At 32.4% G+C, this 20,780-nt stretch overlaps 1 protein-coding gene across 1 annotated transcript in view; it reads right to left on the minus strand.

The window, feature by feature from the left end:
- Nucleotides 1-15,443, minus strand: part of LOC142342518 (uncharacterized) — an 86,094-nt gene extending 70,651 nt beyond the window's left edge. Inside the window, exons 1-3 of the mRNA XM_075393866.1 lie at nucleotides 14,533-15,443; nucleotides 12,406-12,501; nucleotides 10,915-11,722 (exon numbers count right to left, since the gene is read on the minus strand). Of these exons, the coding sequence (XP_075249981.1) occupies nucleotides 10,915-11,543 (629 nt within the window). The 5' untranslated portion in view covers nucleotides 11,544-11,722; nucleotides 12,406-12,501; nucleotides 14,533-15,443. The remainder of the gene's footprint in view (nucleotides 1-10,914; nucleotides 11,723-12,405; nucleotides 12,502-14,532) is intronic.
- Nucleotides 15,444-20,780: the final 5,337 nt, after the last annotated feature.

Raw genomic sequence — 20,780 nt, forward strand, 5'->3', positions numbered from 1 at the left:
TCTTTTTTTCTTTTTTTTCTCAATTTCTTTTCTCACTTTCTTTTCTCTTTTTCTTTTCTCACTTTATTTTCTCGCTTGGTTTGCTCACTTTTTTTCTCGCTTTTTTTTTTACTTTTTTGCTCATTTTCTCTTCTCACTTTCTTTTCTTCTTTTCTCAATTTATTTTCTCCACTCTTTTTCTCTTTTTCTCACTTTTTCTCGCTTATTTTTTTCCTTTCTTTTCTCACTTTCTTTTCTCACTTTTTGATTTTTGTTCTCAATTTCCTTTCTCAAATTTTCGTCTCACTTTGCTTCACTTTATTTCTCGTTTTTTTCACTTTCTTTTTTCACCTTTTTCTCACTTTTCTCCAACTTTTTTTTCTCACTTTCTTCGATCACTTTCTTTTGCAATTTCTAATCACTCCTTTCTCACTTTTTTCCTCACTTTACTTTCTTGGTTCCTTCGAACTTTCTTTTCTCACTTTCTTTCTTTTTTCACTTTTTTCCTGTTTTGTCTCACTTTCTTTTCTCATTTTTTTTTCTCAATTTCTTTTCTCACTTTCTTTTCTCAGTTTCTTTTCTCAGTTTCTTTTCTCGCTTTCTTTTCTCTTTGTTTTCTGGCTTTCCTTTCTCGTTTTCCAATCTTCTTTTTTTCTTTTTTTTCTCATTTTCTTTTCTCACTTTTTCTTTCTTTTTTCACTTTTTTCCTGTTTTGTCTCACTTTCTTTTCTCATTTTTTTTCTCAATTTCTTTTTTCAATTTCTTTTCTCACTTTCTTTTCTCAGTTTCTTTTCTCACTTTCTTTTCTCGCTTTCTTTTCTCTTTGTTTTCTGGCTTTCTTTTCTCGTATTCCAATCTTCTTTTTTTCTTTTTTTCTCTCAATTTCTTTTCTCACTTTTTCTTTCGTTTTTTTCTCAATTTTTTCTCACTTCCTTTTCTCCCTTTCTTTTCCTCACTTTCTTTCCTCATACTTTCGTTTTACTTTATTTTCTCATTTTTTTCGCAATTTCTTTTCTTTATTCTCACTTTCTTTTCTCCCTTTCTTTCTGACTTTATTTTCATTTCTCTCACTACTCACTTTTCTCACTTTCTTTTTTCACTCTTTTCTCACGGTGTTTTCTCTCTTTGTTTCCTCACTATTTTTCTCACTTTCTGTTCACTTTCTTTGCTGACTTTGTTTCTCGCGTTGTTTTCTCTTTCTTATTGCACTTTTTTTCCCACTTTTTTGCTCAGTTTCTTGTCTAATATTCTTTTCTCACTTTCTTTTCTCAATTTGCTTTTACGTTCTTTTCATATTTTATTCTATGTCTTTTTTGCATATTTTTCTCCTTTTCTTTTCGCACTTTCTTCTCTCACTTTTTGAATTTTGTTCTCAATTTCCTTCCTAACATTATTTTCTCACTTTTCTTCTTTTCTTCCTCACTTTGTTTTTCACTTTTTTTCACTTGGTTTTCTCATTTTTCTCCTTTTCTTTTCTCACTTTATTTTCTCGCTTTGTTTGCTCACTTTTTTTCTAGCTTTTTTTTTTTACTTTTTTGCTCATTTTCTCTTCTCACTTTCTTTTCTTCTTTTCTCAATTTATTTTCTCCACTCTTTTTCTCATTTTCTCACTTTTTCTCGCTTATTTTTCTTCCTTTCTTCTCTCACTTTCTTTTCTCACTTTTTGATTTTTGTTCTCAATTTCCTTTCTCAAATTTTCGTCTCACTTTGCTTCACTTTATTTCTCTTTTTTTTCACTTTCTTTTTTCACCTTTTTCTCACTTTTCTCCAACTTTTTTTTCTCACTTTCTTCGATCACTTTCTTTTGCAATTTCTAATCACTCCTTTCTCACTTTTTTCCTCACTTTACTTTCTTGGTTCCTTCGAACTTTCTTTTCTCACTTTCTTTCTTTTTTCACTTTTTTCCTGTTTTGTCTCACTTTCTTATCTCATTTTTTTCTCAATTTCTTTTCTCACTTTCTTTTCTCAGTTTCTTTTCTCAGTTTCTTTTCTCGCTTTCTTTTCTCTTTGTTTTCTGGCTTTCCTTTCTCGTTTTCCAATCTTCTTTTTTTCTTTTTTTTTCTCAATTTCTTTTCTCACTTTCTTTTCTCTTTTTCTTTTCTCACTTTATTTTCTCGCTTGGTTTGCTCACTTTTTTTCTCGCTTTTTTTTTTACTTTTTTGCTCATTTTCTCTTCTCACTTTCTTTTCTTCTTTTCTCAATTTATTTTCTCCACTCTTTTTCTCTTTTTCTCACTTTTTCTCGCTTATTTTTTTCCTTTCTTTTCTCACTTTCTTTTCTCACTTTTTGATTTTTGTTCTCAATTTCCTTTCTCAAATTTTCGTCTCACTTTGCTTCACTTTATTTCTCGTTTTTTTTCACTTTCTTTTTTCACCTTTTTCTCACTTTTCTCCAACTTTTTTTTCTCACTTTCTTCGATCACTTTCTTTTGCAATTTCTAATCACTCCTTTCTCACTTTTTTCCTCACTTTACTTTCTTGGTTCCTTCGAACTTTCTTTTCTCACTTTCTTTCTTTTTTCATTTTTTTCCTGTTTTGTCTCACTTTCTTTTCTCATTTTTTTTCTCAATTTCTTTTCTCACTTTCTTTTCTCAGTTTCTTTTCTCAGTTTCTTTTCTCGCTTTCTTTTCTCTTTGTTTTCTGGCTTTCCTTTCTCGTTTTCCAATCTTCTTTTTTTCTTTTTTTTCTCAATTTCTTTTCTCACTTTTTCTTTCTTTTTTCACTTTTTTCCTGTTTTGTCTCACTTTCTTTTCTCATTTTTTTTCTCAATTTCTTTTTTCAATTTCTTTTCTCACTTTCTTTTCTCAGTTTCTTTTCTCACTTTCTTTTCTCGCTTTCTTTTCTCTTTGTTTTCTGGCTTTCTTTTCTCGTTTTCCAATCTTCTTTTTTTCTTTTTTTCTCTCAATTTCTTTTCTCACTTTTTCTTTCGTTTTTTTCTCAATTTTTTCTCACTTCCTTTTCTCCCTTTCTTTTCCTCACTTTCTTTCCTCATACTTTCGTTTTACTTTATTTTCTCATTTTTTTCGCAATTTCTTTTCTTTATTCTCACTTTCTTTTCTCCCTTTCTTTCTGACTTTATTTTCATTTCTCTCACTACTCACTTTTCTCACTTTCTTTTTTCACTCTTTTCTCACGGTGTTTTCTCTCTTTGTTTCCTCACTATTTTTCTCACTTTCTGTTCACTTTCTTTGCTGACTTTGTTTCTCGCGTTGTTTTCTCTTTCTTATTGCACTTTTTTTCCCACTTTTTTGCTCAGTTTCTTGTCTAATATTCTTTTCTCACTTTCTTTTCTCAATTTGCTTTTACGTTCTTTTCATATTTTATTCTATGTCTTTTTTGCATATTTTTCTCCTTTTCTTTTCGCACTTTCTTCTCTCACTTTTTGAATTTTGTTCTCAATTTCCTTCCTAACATTATTTTCTCACTTTTCTTCTTTTCTTCCTCACTTTGTTTTTCACTTTTTTTCACTTGGTTTTCTCATTTTTCTCCTTTTCTTTTCTCACTTTCTTTTCTAATTTTTTTCTATCACTATTTTTTAGCAATTTCTTATCTCTTCTTTCTTCCTTCTTTTCACACTTTTTTCTCACTTTTTTGCACTTTTTTTTCTCGCTCTTTTTTTTTCTGTTTGTTTTTGCTTTTTGCACTTTTTTTGCTTTCTCATCAATTTCTTTTCTCGCTTTCTTTTTTCACTTTCCTATCGCGCTTTCTTTTTTCAATTTCTTCTCAATTTTTTTCTCATTTTGTTTTCGCAATGTGTTATTTCTGCTTTCTCGCTTTTTTCTTAATTTCTTTCCTCATTTTCTTCTAACATTTTTTTCTCACAATCTTTTCTCACTTTTTACCTCAATTTCTTCTCTCACTTTCTTCTCAATTTATTCTTCTCTCATTTTCTTTCCTCTTTCTTTTCTCACTTTCTTTTCTCAGTTTCTTTTCACACTTTTTGATTTTTGTTCTCAATTTCCTTTCTCAAATTTTTGTCTCACTTTGCTTCACTTTATTTCTCTTTTTTTTTCACTTTCTTTTTTCACCTTTTTCTCACTTTTCTCCAACTTTTTTTCTCATTTTCTTCGATCACTTTCTTTTGCAATTTCTAATCACTCCTTTCTCACTTTTTTCCTCACTTTACTTTCTTGGTTCCTTCGAACTTTCTTTTCTCACTTTCTTTCTTTTTTCACTTTTTTCCTGTTTTGTCTCACTTTCTTTTCTCATTTTTTTTCTCTATTTCTTTTTTCAATTTCTTTTCTCACTTTCTTTTCTCAATTTCTTTTCTCACTTTCTTTTCTCGCTTTCTTTTCTCTTTGTTTTCTGGCTTTCTTTTCTCGTTTTCCAATCTTCTTTTTTTCTTTTTTTCTCTCAATTTCTTTTCTCACTTTTTCTTTCTTTTTTTTCTCATTTTTTTCTCACTTCCTTTTCTCCCTTTCTTTTCCTCACTTTCTTTTCTCATACTTTTGTTTTACTTTATTTTCTCATTTTTTTCGCAATTTTTTTTCTTTATTCTCACTTTCTTTTCTCCCTTTCTTTCTGGCTTTATTTTCATTTCTCTCACTACTCACTTTTCTCACTTTCTTTTTTCACTCTTTTCTCACGGTGTTTTCTCTCTTTGTTTCCTCACTATTTTTCTAACTTTCTGTTCACTTTCTTTGCTGACTTTGTTTCTCGCGTTGTTTTCTCACTTTCTTATTGCACTTTTTTTCCCACTTTTTTGATCAGTTTCTTGTCTTATATCCTTTTCTCACTTTCTTTTCTCAATTTGCTTTTACGTTCTTTTCATATTTTATTCTATGTCTTTTTTGCATATTTTTCTCCTTTTCTTTTCGCACTTTCTTTTCTAATTTTTTTCTATCACTATTTTTTAGCAATTTCTTATCTCTTCTTTCTTCCTTCTTTTCACACTTTTTTCTCACTTTTTTCTCACTTTCTTTTCTCGCTCTTTTTTTTTCACTTTGTTTTTGCACTTTTTTTGCTTTCTCATCAATTTCTTTTCTCGCTTTCTTTTTTCACTCTTTTCTCACGGTGTTTTCTCTCTTTGTTTCCTCACTATTTTTCTCACTTTCTGTTCACTTTCTTTGCTGACTTTGTTTCCCGCGTTGTTTTCTCTTTCTTATTGCACTTTTTTTCCCACTTTTTTGCTCAGTTTCTTGTCTAATATTCTTTTCTCACTTTCTTTTCTCAATTTGCTTTTACGTTCTTTTCATATTTTATTCTATGTCTTTTTTGCATATTTTTCTCCTTTTCTTTTCGCACTTTCTTCTCTCACTTTTTGAATTTTGTTCTCAATTTCCTTCCTAACATTATTTTCTCACTTTTCTTCTTTTCTTCCTCACTTTGTTTTTCACTTTTTTTCACTTGGTTTTCTCATTTTTCTCCTATTCTTTTCTCACTTTCTTTTCTAATTTTTTTCTATCACTATTTTTTAGCAATTTCTTATCTCTTCTTTCTTCCTTCTTTTCACACTTTTTTCTCACTTTTTTGCACTTTTTTTTCTCGCTCTTTTTTTTTCTGTTTGTTTTTGCTTTTTGCACTTTTTTTGCTTTCTCATCAATTTCTTTTCTCGCTTTCTTTTTTCACTTTCCTATCGCGCTTTCTTTTTTCAATTTCTTCTCAATTTTTTTCTCATTTTGTTTTCGCAATGTGTTATTTCTGCTTTCTCGCTTTTTTCTTACTTTCTTTCCTCATTTTCTTCTAACATTTTTTTCTCACAATCTTTTCTCACTTTTTACCTCAATTTCTTCTCTCACTTTCTTCTCAATTTATTCTTCTCTCATTTTCTTTCCTCTTTCTTTTCTCACTTTCTTTTCTCAGTTTCTTTTCACACTTTTTGATTTTTGTTCTCAATTTCCTTTCTCAAATTTTTGTCTCACTTTGCTTCACTTTATTTCTCTTTTTTTTCACTTTCTTTTTTCACCTTTTTCTCACTTTTCTCCAACTTTTTTTCTCACTTTCTTCGATCACTTTCTTTTGCAATTTCTAATCACTCCTTTCTCACTTTTTTCCTCACTTTACTTTCTTGGTTCCTTCGAACTTTTTTTCTCACTTTCTTTCTTTTTTCACTTTTTTCCTGTTTTGTCTCACTTTCTTTTCTCATTTTTTTTCTCTATTTCTTTTTTCAATTTCTTTTCTCACTTTCTTTTCTCAGTTTCTTTTCTCACTTTCTTTTCTCGCTTTCTTTTCTCTTTGTTTTCTGGCTTTCTTTTCTCGTTTTCCAATCTTCTTTTTTTCTTTTTTTCTCTCAATTTCTTTTCTCACTTTTTCTTTCTTTTTTTTCTCATTTTTTTCTCACTTCCTTTTCTCCCTTTCTTTTCCTCACTTTCTTTTCTCATACTTTTGTTTTACTTTATTTTCTCATTTTTTTCGCAATTTCTTTTCTTTATTCTCACTTTCTTTTCTCCCTTTCTTTCTGGCTTTATTTTCATTTCTCTCACTACTCACTTTTCTCACTTTCTTTTTTCACTCTTTTCTCACGGTGTTTTCTCTCTTTGTTTCCTCACTATTTTTCTCACTTTCTGTTCACTTTCTTTGCTGACTTTGTTTCTCGCGTTGTTTTCTCACTTTCTTATTGCACTTTTTTTCCCACTTTTTTGATCAGTTTCTTGTCTTATATCCTTTTCTCACTTTCTTTTCTCAATTTGCTTTTACGTTCTTTTCATATTTTATTCTATGTCTTTTTTGCATATTTTTCTCCTTTTCTTTTCGCACTTTCTTTTCTAATTTTTTTCTATCACTATTTTTTAGCAATTTCTTATCTCTTCTTTCTTCCTTCTTTTCACACTTTTTTCTCACTTTTTTCTCACTTTCTTTTCTCGCTCTTTTTTTTTCACTTTGTTTTTGCACTTTTTTTGCTTTCTCATCAATTTCTTTTCTCGCTTTCTTTTTTCACTTTCCTATCGCGCTTTCTTTTTTCAATTTCTTCTCAATTTTTTTCTCACTTTGTTTTCGCAATGTGTTATTTCTGCTTTCTCGCTTTTTTCTTACTTTCTTTCCTCATTTTCTTCTAACATTTTTTTCTCAAAATCTTTTCTCACTTTTTTCCTCAATTTCTTCTCTCACTTTCTTCTCAATTTATTCTTCTCTCATTTTCTTTCCTCTTTCTTTTCTCACTTTATTTCTCAGTTTCTTTTCACACTTTTTGATTTTTGTTCTCAATTTCCTTTCTCAAATTTTTGTCTCACTTTGCTTCACTTTATTTCTCTTTTTTTTTCACTTTCTTTTTTCACCTTTTTCTCACTTTTCTCCGACTTTTTTTTCTCACTTTCTTCGATCACTTTCTTTTGCAATTTCTAATCACTCCTTTCTCACTTTTTTCCTCACTTTACTTTCTTGGTTCCTTCGAACTTTCTTTTCTCACTTTCTTTCTTTTTTCACTTTTTTCCTGTTTTGTCTCACTTTCTTTTCTAATTTTTTTCTCAGTTTCTTTTTTCAATTTCTTTTCTCACTTCCTTTTCTCTCTTTCTTTTCCTCACTTTCTTTTCTCATACTTTTGTTTTACTTCATTTTCTCATTTTTTTCGCAATTTCTTTTCTTTATTCTCACTTTCTTTTCTCCCTTTCTTTCTGGCTTTATTTTCATTTCTCTCACTACTCACTTTTCTCACTTTCTTTTTTCACTCTTTTCTCACGGTGTTTTCTCTCTTTATTTCCTCACTTTTTTTCTAACTTTCTGTTCACTTTCTTTGCTGACTTTGTTTCACGCGTTGTTTTCTCACTTTCTTATTGCACTTTTTTCCCACTTTTTTGCTCAGTTTCTTGTCTAATATTCTTTTCTCACTTTCTTTTCTCAATTTGCTTTTACGTTCTTTTCATATTTTATTCTATGTCTTTTTTGCATATTTTTCTCCTTTTCTTTTCGCACTTTCTTCTCTCACTTTTTGAATTTTGTTCTCAATTTCCTTCCTAACATTATTTTCTCACTTTTCTTCTTTTCTTCCTCACTTTGTTTTTCACTTTTTTTCACTTGGTTTTCTCATTTTTCTCCTTTTCTTTTCTCACTTTCTTTTCTAATTTTTTTCTATCACTATTTTTTAGCAATTTCTTATCTCTTCTTTCTTCCTTCTTTTCACACTTTTTTCTCACTTTTTTCTCACTTTCTTTTCTCGCTCTTTTTTTTCACTTTGTTTTTGCACTTTTTTTGCTTTCTCATCAATTTCTTTTCTCGCTTTCTTTTTTCACTTTCCTACCGCGCTTTCTTTTTTTCAATTTCTTCTCAATTTTTTTCTCACTTTGTTTTCGCAATGTGTTATTTCTGCTTTCTCGCTTTTTTCTTACTTTCTTTCCTCATTTTCTTCTAACATTTTTTTCTCACAATCTTTTCTCACTTTTTTCCTCAATTTCTTCTCTCACTTTCTTCTCAATTTATTCTTCTCTCATTTTCTTTCCTCTTTCTTTTCTCACTTTCTTTTCTCAGTTTCTTTTCACACTTTTTTTCTCACTTTCCTATCTCACTTTATATTCTCACTTTTTTACTCTTTCTTTGTCACTTTGTTTTCTCACTTTTTTCCTCCTTTTCTTACTTTCTTTTCTCAACTTCTTATCTTAGTTTCTTTTTGCAATGTGTTATTTCTGCTTTCTCGCTTTTTTTTCTCACATTCTTGTCCAACTTTTTTTCCTCAATTTCTTCTCTCAACTTTCTTCTCAATTAATTTTCTGACCTTTTCTTCTTTTCACTTTCTTCTCTCGGTTTCTTCTCTCACTTTCTTTATTCAATTTCTTCTCTCAATTTCTTCTCACTTTAATTTTCTAACTTTCTTTATTTTCTTACTTTCTTTCCACTTTCTTTTCTCTCTTCTCTCACTTCCTTTTCTCACTTTCCTTTTTTATTTTCTCACTCTCTTTTCTCATTTTTTTCTCACTTTCTCATTTTTATTTCCTCACTTTCTCCCTCGCTTTCTCCTTTGCTTTCTCACTGCTTTCTCGCTTTCTCACTTTCAACTTCTTTCTCACTTTTCTTTCTCACTTTCTTCTCTGATTTTCTTTTTTCACTTTCGTTTCTCATGTTTTCTCACTTTTTTCTAACTTTCTATTCTCACTATTTATCCTCACTTTCGTTTCTCACTCTCTTATCTCACTCTATTTTCTCAATTCTTTTCTCAGTTTATTTCCTCGCTTTTATTTCTCACTTTCTTCTCTGCTTCTTTTCGCAATTTCTTGTCTCTCCTTTTTTGCTTTCCTTCTCATTTTCCTCTCGGTCTCTTCTAGCGTTCCTTCTCACTTTCTTCTCTCATTTTCTTTCTCACGTTCTTTTTTCATTTTTTTCTCATTTTCTTTCTTTTCTCACTTTCTTTTCTCTTTCTCTTCTGTTTTCTTTTCTCAATATATTTTCCCACTTCTTTTCTCGCTTTCTTTTCTCACTTTTTCCTAATTTTTTTCTTTTGTCGCTTTTTTCATTTCTCTTTTCTCACCTGCTTTTCACACTTTGTTTTCTCACTCCCTTTTCTCACTTTGCTTTCTCACCTTTATTTTCTCGCTTTCTTTTCACTATCTTTTCTCTTTTTCACCGCTTTATTTTTTCACTTTCCTATTTCAATTTCTTTTTTTCTTTTTTCAATTTCTTCTCTAAGTTTTTTTCCCAAATTTTTCCCCATTTTTTTCTCACTTTCTTGTCTCACTTCCTCTTCTCACTTTCTTTTCGTCAATTTCTTTTCTTGCTTATTTTTCTCCCATTATTTATCACTTTCTCAATTTTTTCTCACTTTCTTTTTCACTTTATATTCTCACTTTTTTTCTCACGTTCTTTTCTCACTTCCTTTTCTCACTTTCTTTTCTAACTTTCTTTTCTCACTTTCTTTTCATCAGTTTCCTTTCTTCGACTTCTTTTCTCATTTTTTTTCTCATTTTTTTTATTTTAATTTCTCACTTTCTTTGCTCGTTTTTTCAACTTTTGTCTCACTTTCCTTTCTCACTTTCTTTTCTGATTTTTTTCACTTTCTTTTGCAAATTTTTCCTCACTTTCTTTTCTCAGTTTCTATTCTCACTTTTTATCCTCATTCTTGTTTCTCACTTTCCTTTCTTGTTTTTTTTCTCATTTTTTACCTCATTTTTTTGAATTTCTTACTTTCTTTTTTCACTTTTTCCTCCCTTTATTTTCTCACTTTTTTCTCATTTTCTTCTCTCACTTCCTTTTCGCAATTTCTTTTCGCTCTTTTTTGCTTTCTTTTCTCGTTTTCCTTCCTCGCTTTCTTCTCACTTTCCTTTTTAAATTTTCTCTCTTTCTTTCTCATTTTTTCAGGTTCTTCTCCAGCTTTTTTTGCACTTTCTTTTCTATTTCTTTTCACCTTCTCTTCTAATTTAATTTCTTACTTTAATTTTTCAAATTTTTCCTCAATTTATTTTCCCACTTTCTTTTCTCGCTTTTTTCCTCACTTTCTTTTCTCACCTTCTGTTCTCTCTTTCTTTTCTCACTTTGTATTCTCACTTTTTCTCACTTTCTTTTCTCGCTTTCTTTTCTCACTTTAATTTTTCACTTTTTTCCTCCCTTTCTTTTCTCACTTTTTTTTCACTTTCTTCTCCATTTCGTTTTTTGTCTTTATTTTCTCTCGGTCTTGTTTTCTTTTGTTTCTTTCTTTTCTCTCTTTCACTCTCGTTATTTCTTATCTTTCCTGTTTTTTCTTGCCTTCCTTTTCTCTTGATTTTTTCTGTTGTATCCTTTTTCTCTTTTTTGGCTTTCTCGTGTTATAGCTCCTCACCTTCGCATGTTTTCCCGCACCTTAAACATGCATCTTTATGTATTACATGAGTTACGCCAATTAAATCTTTGATCAAAAAATTGGTGGTACTTGGGGTAATATACTAAATCGAACACATCGGTAACGCAACATAATACCTATGCCCGAGGTGGTACCAAAAAAATCTTAATTTTAAACCTATTCTTTTAAATGATTTTCTTGTGATGCTTTTGCGGGCCTGCTTGTTAATATTATTTATAAAGTCGAAGTGGAACTTACAAAGCCTCTTGCTGCTGTTTAGACGTCTGTTCCTGTGATTTAAGACTCTTATTAAGCACTGGACGATCATCGAAAGGACCAAAGTTGTTAGTCGGAATCGGGGACGAGTCCTTCAAATAGCTATACAATTTGTTCATAGAGTCCTCGAAAACTTGATTTTCTTCATCATTCGTTTGATCTCGATTGGCGTCCAAAATCAGAATTCTGGGAAGAACTTTCAGCTTCAAACATCGTTTCTTCAACTCGCCCACAAATAATGCGGCTAATTCGTTGTCTTCGCGCCCCGTCTGTTCTTTCCTCAGCTCTCGACTTCGTTTGTCCATTCTGATTCTTGTGAAAACAATCACAACGCTCTTCCAAAATTTCTCGCCAAAAAACTCTTCAAATAATCTTAGCATTGCTACCAACGAGCCTTCAGCTCGGCAGTTTTGACCATTCACAACAACCAGAAACAAATGGACGTTATCGCATTTTGTCTGCAAACTCGCAACCAATTCGTATATAACTTTCGCTTCTTGCTCATTTTCACTTTGGCCATCAAAACCGACCGTGTCTATTAAACTTACCAAGCCATTTTCTCTCTTACCATGGAAGAAAACATCCGCAAATTGGGTTTTTGTAGTTTGCATTTGGGCTAAAGGCGAAACTTGAAACACACCGGCGTTGTGTTTTTCACCAGCTATGACGTTGCACAGGGTGCTTTTTCCAGCACCTGTTTTTCCGATCACCAGGATTTTCTTCAGACCATTTCTTATGACGTCATCGCGATAATAGCCGCATGTGACTGTTGTCAATGTTGATTTGGGCTCTGAAATATAGTGAACAACCTTATACTCATTATACTAGTTGACATTTCCGATATTTCTCATTATAGCCCCGACATAAGTATCGACATTTTCATACTTATTTCTATCAAAATTACACGTATTAAGAGTTAATTCAATTGAGAACTGTAAAACCGCACTTTGCTCTGATAAACTGCAGTTATTACAAGTTTACCACACTCACCATAATTGCTACACTATTTTAGCAATTATTAACAATGACACCTTGACCTGGGGGGGGGGGGGGGTTGTAGAAAGAAGATCAGCTCCGTTTTTCCGCCTTTCTAGCGAAATAATAGTGTAGTATATGAGCATGAAAAGAATTTACATTCTTGAAGAGCAACTGGAAAGTCTTTTAAGTCAGGATCTGACAAACTTACAAGATAATACAGCTAAAGGGAACCCAACCCGATTAGGTCTTTTTGGGTGTGCCAATGACCACCGCACCATTTACCGTGAATATACCTTGTGGGGGCCATTATTTCGTGGTTACGATGAGAAAGATATCTCTTTTTTAGACTTAACTGAGGGTCACCATAGTAGACGCTTCCAGAACAATGATTTAAGGAAGCAACCTACCCCCACGCATATCACAATCAGCGGTTCTATCCCCACCTAACTAGAACCGAAAAAAAACGCGATCACAGTTCTATCGCCGAACTCTTACCTGTGCTCTCGGGACGCGAAGAAAACTTCAATTCTGCTTGGTTGTCAATTTCATCGAGATTTTTGGCTTGGTTTGGCTTCTTCACCGGAGAAATCTCTGAAGCAAGGATATTTGATTATTTTATAGAACAAAGAGGCTCGTTAATGTGCGTTCGCCCATAATGTTATGCCCACGCTCATATTTTCGACTTAACTGTTTACCAAATGAGGAAGAGAAAGAAAGCTTTCAAAAATACACGTACTCTTCGAAAATAGCTGGAAAAGAAAGTTGTCTTAAATGCAAACCAATAAATGAATTAAATATTGCCGCTGGGGAGTGCTTAGGATACCAGCCATTAAAAAATTAAAAAGCAGCAAAAACAACATAACATCATTTACCGTCTAACTCCATATCAATTTTCTTTTCTTAATAAATCACTATCAATGTCAAAAGAGCATCAGTTAAAACCTAAATTAAAAACGTCAGCTTGCATTTCACCTCAAAGCAGAGCTAAACTGTCCTCAATGCGACTTTGTACTGAGTCAAAAACAACAAGAAATAAATAGGAAAAATTATAGTAATCATCAGTTTTCAACTACAAAAACGAGATTTATTCTTACGGAAATCCAACGGAGTCGTTTGGAGCAGTCATCAGTGAGACAATGGATTGAGTAATGACACTTTTGAAAACAATAGCACCTGCCAGTGATTGGATCACAAGACAAGAGAAAAAAACAAAAGAAATTAACAAAAAACTGGTAATTACGAACAAAAATCAATATCTACAATTTTTCATCATTTGAAAAAGAAAGCTCAGAATGGCAACAGATGATGCCACAAATAAAACTAAATAGTACCACTTAAAACATCAAATAAAAATTAGCTGGCATCAAGAAAAAATTCTCCTGAAAAACTTATGAGACTAGTGTTTAATGGGAATATGTAACTAGTCAACATAAAAAGAACGAAAGAGCAAAAATTAAAAATGTTCTCGAAAAAATTACAGTCTTAAAACCATGAGCTCTAAACTGAAACCATGGGATAGGTTCTTTTATAATTCTTCATAGGGAGGCGTTGAGTCTTCTCATTATCCAAAATTTGTCGTAAAACTACAATAGAAGTTAACAGTTAAATCTAAAACTAAATCTTTAGAATTAAAGTTTTATTTGGTCAAAGTTGTTGCAATTAATAGCTATGTAGTCAAATGTTCAAATATTATGACAGCATTTTACTCCTAGCAACTTCAAATATGCGTCTTTGAGAAGGTTTTCCCAGAAGATTGTGCAAGTTTTTGTTCGATTTTTTTAAAATATAAAATGTAGCGACATTCTCTACAATGATAAAGAATTAGTTCAGTAATTTTGACATTCTGTTAAGATTTTTTCTGTTTTTAAACCAATCATAGCAACGATAGCGACGATTAGATTGGACAAGCGAGCATACGCAAGGGCTTTCATCGTATTCGTATAACCCAATATTTTTTATTAAAAACAATTAACTTGGTTAACAAAACGGTGGTTGTCAATACAACAGATCAACAGTTTATGAATCGGCATTTTTTATTTTTCACATGTAAAATGTATGTTTTTATTCTCCCCACTTTGGTCAGGTAAGAATGAAAATACTGGAACTGCACATTGATAAGTCTCCCGTTTGTTGCAATCGTTTTGGCGACTCATCATTAAAGGACCAATCTGGACTCTTCTTATTCTGAATTGGTTAAATCTGGCCAAAAAGAGAGTGTCAAAATCATTGAGGCACAGCCCTTGATCAAATCTGTCGACAATGATTGCAACAGTACTGGATCAACCATCTCCCCTCCGAGCGGTTGAGCACCCAAACTATAACTAGAAACTTATTCGTATAACTAGAAACAAACATGTCGATTTTTTTGCTTTTAAAATTGAAAATTGAAGGAGTAGAGGGAAGGAGCAAGGTCAGTAGGGCGTACGCACAGAACCTCACGAACCGTTTTGTTGAAACTCAAAATGGGATACTGTAGTCAAAATCTTGTGAAGGAGGTTTTTCTTATACCTAACTTTGACTTTGATTGTAAAAATTTGAATATTTCCACCCTCTTGTTACATATAACAATGTTCAGATCAAAATTTATACTATAGAAAACTTTGCTTGACTTGATTGACTTACTTGGTTTGACTGGTTGAGCTGGTTTTCCTGGTTTCACTGATTCTTTTCTTTGCGCAAATTTTTTGTCAATAGCCAAGTTCTGAGGGTCTCAAATGTTTAAAGCTATGCCACATCCCGGTACCGGGCATACTAGTGACCGTCTGCTGAACAACACAATCGAGCAATTTTTTTTGATTTGGGACCGCAAATACGATGTTTCCGGCAGGGTAGAATTCTGACGTCAGATTCAAGATTCAATTTACGACTGCACTTGCAACAATTGTTCTCGAAGTCATCGAGTTGTGAGGATGACGTAGATGATGAGGTGTTGGGAATGTCAAGACTTTGGGAAGCTTCTGGTCGGTTGTACGTCATGTCACAACTCGTCAGCTCATCGGAATTGGTATTAGCTTTGTTTAAATCTTCTTTTGCATGCGTTACACCCATTTAAAGTTATTCAAACTTTGGCGGTAACTGGGAAAATAAAAGGCAACAGGGGTCTGAACAGAATTCCGAGGACTGGTCATCCAAAATGACTGACTAAGACAACTTCCATAAATTACACTTAGCAAAGTAATTATTAATTACTAAATTAATTATAATAAACTAAAGAAGCTACCTTGAGTTTAAGGCAAGTGAATTTGGGCTACTTCTGATCAGAGTAGCCTGATCAGAGGCTACTTCAGTCGCACTATACTCTGGCCTACTGTCACGTGATGGTCTGGTCAGAAGTGGTTTTGAGCACTTGATCAGAGGCCATAATGTTTCGGGACTTTAACCTGTGTGTACATTATAGTGTATTTGAGTTGAAATGTGCTTACTGTGTCGTAGAAACGTCGCAACTGCCTACATTTAACAGTCGTTGTACCAAAATTACCTCTTCAAAAAGTAATTTGGCTATTATTCTTCTGGTAAATTGTCTAGAAAAGCGATGAAAAAACTATACGATTATTTATGCACAATAATTTCTGAAGAGAACAGCTCAATTGAAACCGTTTTATCATTAACACACGACAAAAGTATTGAATAACATATATAGTCAGAAATTGTCCAAAATGAATTGCATCAAAATATGTTTATTATCTTAAGAAAACAAAACAAAACAATAATTCAAATTATTAGTTCACAACAGAAACTTATATGCATTACGGCCCATCTGAAAAATCGATTTAAATATTAAAACTTTCATTATATCATTACGAACATAACGTTCGGCTATCATCAGTATAACATTCTTCAAATTTTCAACGAAAAGTTTTAAAACGCAATTTCTTCTCATAAGCACTTAATTACGATTGCGGACGTTTCTGAAAAAAAATTTGAAAAACCAAACATGGTATGCGAAAAATTACACAAGGCTCCATAATGTACACTCGCACATAATATTCTGACCCCTCTCATCCAGTGTTTTTTCAACCAAAAGGTTTGTGCAACAATTAAATGTTAAATATTGATGTGCCTTCCAAACAGATAAACATTTCAGCTAGTAGGAAGTAACGAAATCAACTTCAGGAAATAGTCCAGAGAATTCTCACTGAATTATAACAAAAGTTTGCAAGATTTTAAGATCGCTGAGTAACTGAAATAAGCTCGTTTAAAAATCGATTTGAAAATTCTTCGGAATGGCAAGATACTCTCCGATTTTCAACTTCTAACGTTGCTCAAAAATAGAAAGATTGGTGCAAAATTATATTTTTGGTCCAACTATAATTTGAACAGCAAGAAAATTTATATACTAATATTTTGCGAAACATCAATTTTTGTACAATCTAAACCCAGCCATACAAAAGTAAATTTTGAAAAAATGAAAAAGCAATTAAACCTGGACAATCTTTACAGAGTTCGTTCTGAAACCATTTGTATATTGTAAAAACAGAGAAAAATTGGGTATCTTAACACAACAAGGAGGCGTACGCACATAATGTTCCGACCCCGCTCATCCACATTCTTGATTTAACTGATTTAACCAATTGATGTAGAGAATGAAAACTTTCAAAAACACAATCATCGTTCAACAAACCGCTAATGGAATAAACTAATTTTAAAGAGTCGATGAAAGTTGTTATTAATAGACTTCTGGAAAAGACAATTAAAAAATCAAGCAAAAAAAATTAATTCGTTCTTTGTTCAGTAGTGGTCGGGTCGGCAATTGAGAGAGAAAGACAGAGAGAGAGAGAGAGAGAGAGAGAGAGAGAGAGAGAGAGAGAGATAGTATGCGTATATTTCGACTTATACAGATCTTATTTTGTCTGTATATACCCTTTGAAATAAGAGTTAAGACCATATTTTAACATCAAAGTGATTGGTTTTAAGAGCCTCAGCAAACTTGAAGTGATATTCCCGCAGTTGTTTTTCTTTCTCCCGCTCCACTCTAGTTTGATAAAAAAAATTCTCATTTTTAAGCGTTAGGTTAACAATTAGCATGATCAGATGATTCGAATTTTTCGAATCTAAAATTTTTACAGAAGGTCCGCCTATATTTTTGCCACCCTTTCAACAACAACTTTGTCGTGAGTTGCTCGGTCTCTTAGGCTACTTCCAACTTTATTTTCTTGAATTTCTTAAAACTACAGGCTTATTTTCTTCATCTGGAGTTTCTATTGGGGTAAAGATTGCATTTCTGTTCTGTTGTTTTATGCTTGAAAACCGGAAACTGAGTTTGATTCTTCAAATTTGTCGAGTATTTCCACATTCAAAAGATCCACTTCTTTCTTTATCAGTAGTTTCACTTCTGAGAGGTTTTTTAAAAAAATTGTGTCTAACTTGAGTCATTACATTTACTTTACAGTTTTTGCAAGGCCAAAACGCTATATCAATTTTGATGCAATACCTTGTATGTTTCGTTGGTAGAATTTCAACAATCAACATGAGACATTCTTTCATATGTAAAACCATTGATGCAAGTCTGCATAGTTCAAACTGCAATCTCCAGATTGATAATTCAATGAATCGATCGTTTTCGCCGAATTTTTATTTTCTCTATTTGTGTTTTTCAGCAAAAGCCTCAAGTTATTCTGCCAATTTTATCGTGCATTTCTTTTTTGAACCAACTCATGGTAAGAAAAACTAACGAAAGTGGGTAAGCTTTGGATAAATCTTACCGGAGATTTTGTATTCGTTTCGAAGTTACCGCTACTCTCAATAGCCTCAACGGCCACAAAACAGTGTATTCTGGACGCAAAAACAGAATAGAAGACCAATTAACTTAAACTGTGTATGATTATAAGCTGCAACTTTTGGTCTTGTTTTCTTTTGCTGGCTTGCCAATTTCGCTTTATCTACTGCCTCGATATACGATACTATAGATTTAGTGTTGCAATTTTACCGTCAAATTCTTCTTTTTCTGTGAACGAATTCAAAGAAAAAAGCTAAAAGGTAATAGAAATTGAGACATAATTGGAAAAATCTTCTCGGAGTATTCGTGTTGGAAGTAAGATCTCCCTCTAGACCCATTAGCCAGTGTCCACAAAATAAAATATCCGGACGCAAAAACAGAATGCGGGCCAAAATAAATTGAAATAAGTATAAACTTCATATCCAAATTTTGTCTTCATTTCCTTTTCTGGATTGCCTTTTTTGCTTTAAAGTCCACAATCAATATGGTTATTTTAAAATAAATTTTGTTTCTTTCCTTCTGCTATGTGAATTTTTTTTTTTTAAAAAAACAAAATTGTAGGATAATTGTTTGTCTTTGTTTTACACAAACCCTCAGTGCTTCCAGTCTACTGCACAACGGGAGATTGGTGTGCACTTATCCCCTTTCTCTAGGTTTACCTCTTAACAAAAAGGGTATATTCGAAAAAAAAATGCCGAGACATCTTGACAGGGCATTTTGTACAGCTACGGTCATCACTGTCAAAAATCTTACAAGTTAAAGACCACTTAATAAAAACTTTTTTCGTAACTTTATACTTAACTGTCCGTTGTCCTTTTTCTTGATCTTTGTTTCGTTCCTGTCGCAGAATGCAACTGATTCTTATAGCAAAGAGTTCGATCTAAGAAGATCAAACAAATACGCTGACATTGATAAAAAACTTATTGTTCGGAGACTTCTTATTCTTTGTAACTAAGTTTGGTTTTCAAGAACATCAATGCAATAGATAACCTGTTCCATGATGGTCAGATGTGCCCCGTGGGATATTCCGGCAGATTTTTTTCAGAAAAGTTTCATATATCGAAGCTGCAGAACGGAGGTGCACAACACAAGCACTGGCTAAAAATTTAATACCAATCATAACATTTGTTTAACTGTGTGGTCTCAAGCAAGAGAAGCAAAACAGTAAGCTGATTAAAATTCTGATTTTTCTAGCGTTATAACTATTAAAAAGTCTTCGATCTTCCGTATTTGTTTCCTAGAGGAGAAAGTTGACACATTAGTGTCCGCTTCTAAAGAACTTTCAAAGAATCTTTCCACTAAAAATTGGTGTTCCAACAGTTTGTATTAGAGATATATGTAAAAATGAACAACTTGGAAGCAATTGAGCAGGAAATTTTGAAAAGGGGAAAAATTGGGGTCTTTTACAACTATACTTTTTCCGTCAGTCACTATGCTTTGACATGCCACAAAAAAGGGTCATTCTAGTTTTAAGTAGCAATCAAGCGAAGTTTTATTGCCAATACATGCTGCACTTAACTGCATTGCGGGACTAAAAACTACTTCAAACAAATCGCTGCTAATGAAGAAATTTTGATAGTGGTGTTTTAGTTAAAGCTATCTCTTCTTTCAAAGTTTTGGTGGACCAGGCAAGCGTTCTTTCCAGCTTTTTGCTCTGCCGATTGACCAAAGATTTCACGAGCAGGCTTTGATTTTTATAAAATTTTTTACAACCAATAGAGAAGAGATTGGTGTGCACTTGCCCCCTTTCTATAGGTTTACCTCTTAGCAAAAAAAGGAATGTTAGAAAAAAATTGTTGAGAAATCTTCATAGTGGTTAGTAGAGCTACTTTTTCACTGCCAAAATCTTACACGTTCATGACTTGCATAACTTAGCGACTTTTCGTAACTGCATACTAAATTGCATATTTTCCGTTTTTTGCTCCCACCCTCGTCACAGTATCCCCAATTTTTTATATGTTGACTTAGAAGGCATTGATCTGATAGTAAAGAGTTCGATCTAGTAAAGTCAAATTATTATGTCGAAATTGAGAGAACTTGTTCTTTGTAGCTTAGTTTGGTCTTAATAAACATCAATGCAGTATATCATGTGTTCCATGATGAGCCAATTGTGCCCTGTGGGATGTTCTTGCAGATTTCGTTTAGAGAGAAGTTTGGAACAACTGGCATCTTGACTTCATTTATCAAAGCTGCAGACAGGAGTCGTATAACACGAGAGGTACGGGCTAAAAATTCAATGCAAATCATGATATCCGCTTTACTGTGTGGTCCCAAGCAAGAGAAGCAAGTGGTACGCTATTAAACATACTGATTTTCGTAGCGCTAGAACTAGTAAAGAGTAAAAAATACCCGGCAGATTGCCGGAAAAAAGCCGCCGTTGATTCCAATAAGCATGATTGGGATTGAAAGAATAGAAGATATTGAAAAAAAAAAGATTTTTGTACAAAAACATTTTTAAAGTCCGATTTATTTTGATGGCATTTCGTAGTTGAACATACTTCTGTTTCTTAGAGAGAGGCTACAGGGGCTACTATCAACACCAATAAGCAATAGAGGTGCTAACTAAGACTTATAGGAACGACGTTCAAATAGCGGGCATCTAAAATTGGGCTTTATGGGTTTATCCCGTTTCTATTTCTGACTTCAATTTTTTATACTGACTGTGTTCATTTTGAATTGCTTTGCTGAGCAGCTGCTGTTTAAATGGACTTTGAGCAGAATGACAGAAGAGTGAAACTAGCCTAGCTTGTTTCAATTCATAATAGGCAAAGAAATTTAGCTAAAAACAGAAAAAAACTGCAAAAAATTAAGAAAAAGAGTTCCAATTTTCGGCATTTTTTTGTCATATTTCTCAACAAAAAAATGATTCTTACCAAGAAAACTGTAATCAATTGTTATCATAATATTGCTCACGTAGAAGGGGTTTCTTCAATACCCATTTGAGCCAGTAAAACAAAATATTTGTCAAAAAAAACGCAAAAATTAGCCCGAAAATTAGCAAAATACATTAAAAACCTCCGAATTATCATAAAATTCAGATAAATTTCGAGACACTACCGAAACCAGCCAAAAATTAAAACAATATCATAACCAAACCTCTTAAACAAAGTAAATGAAAAAAACTGCTTTAAAATGCCGCACGTCAACAAAAAAT

Source organism: Convolutriloba macropyga, chromosome 7 (assembly GCF_964194025.1).
Source record: "Convolutriloba macropyga chromosome 7, txConMacr16.3, whole genome shotgun sequence".
Lineage (NCBI taxonomy): Eukaryota > Metazoa > Xenacoelomorpha > Acoela > Convolutidae > Convolutriloba > Convolutriloba macropyga.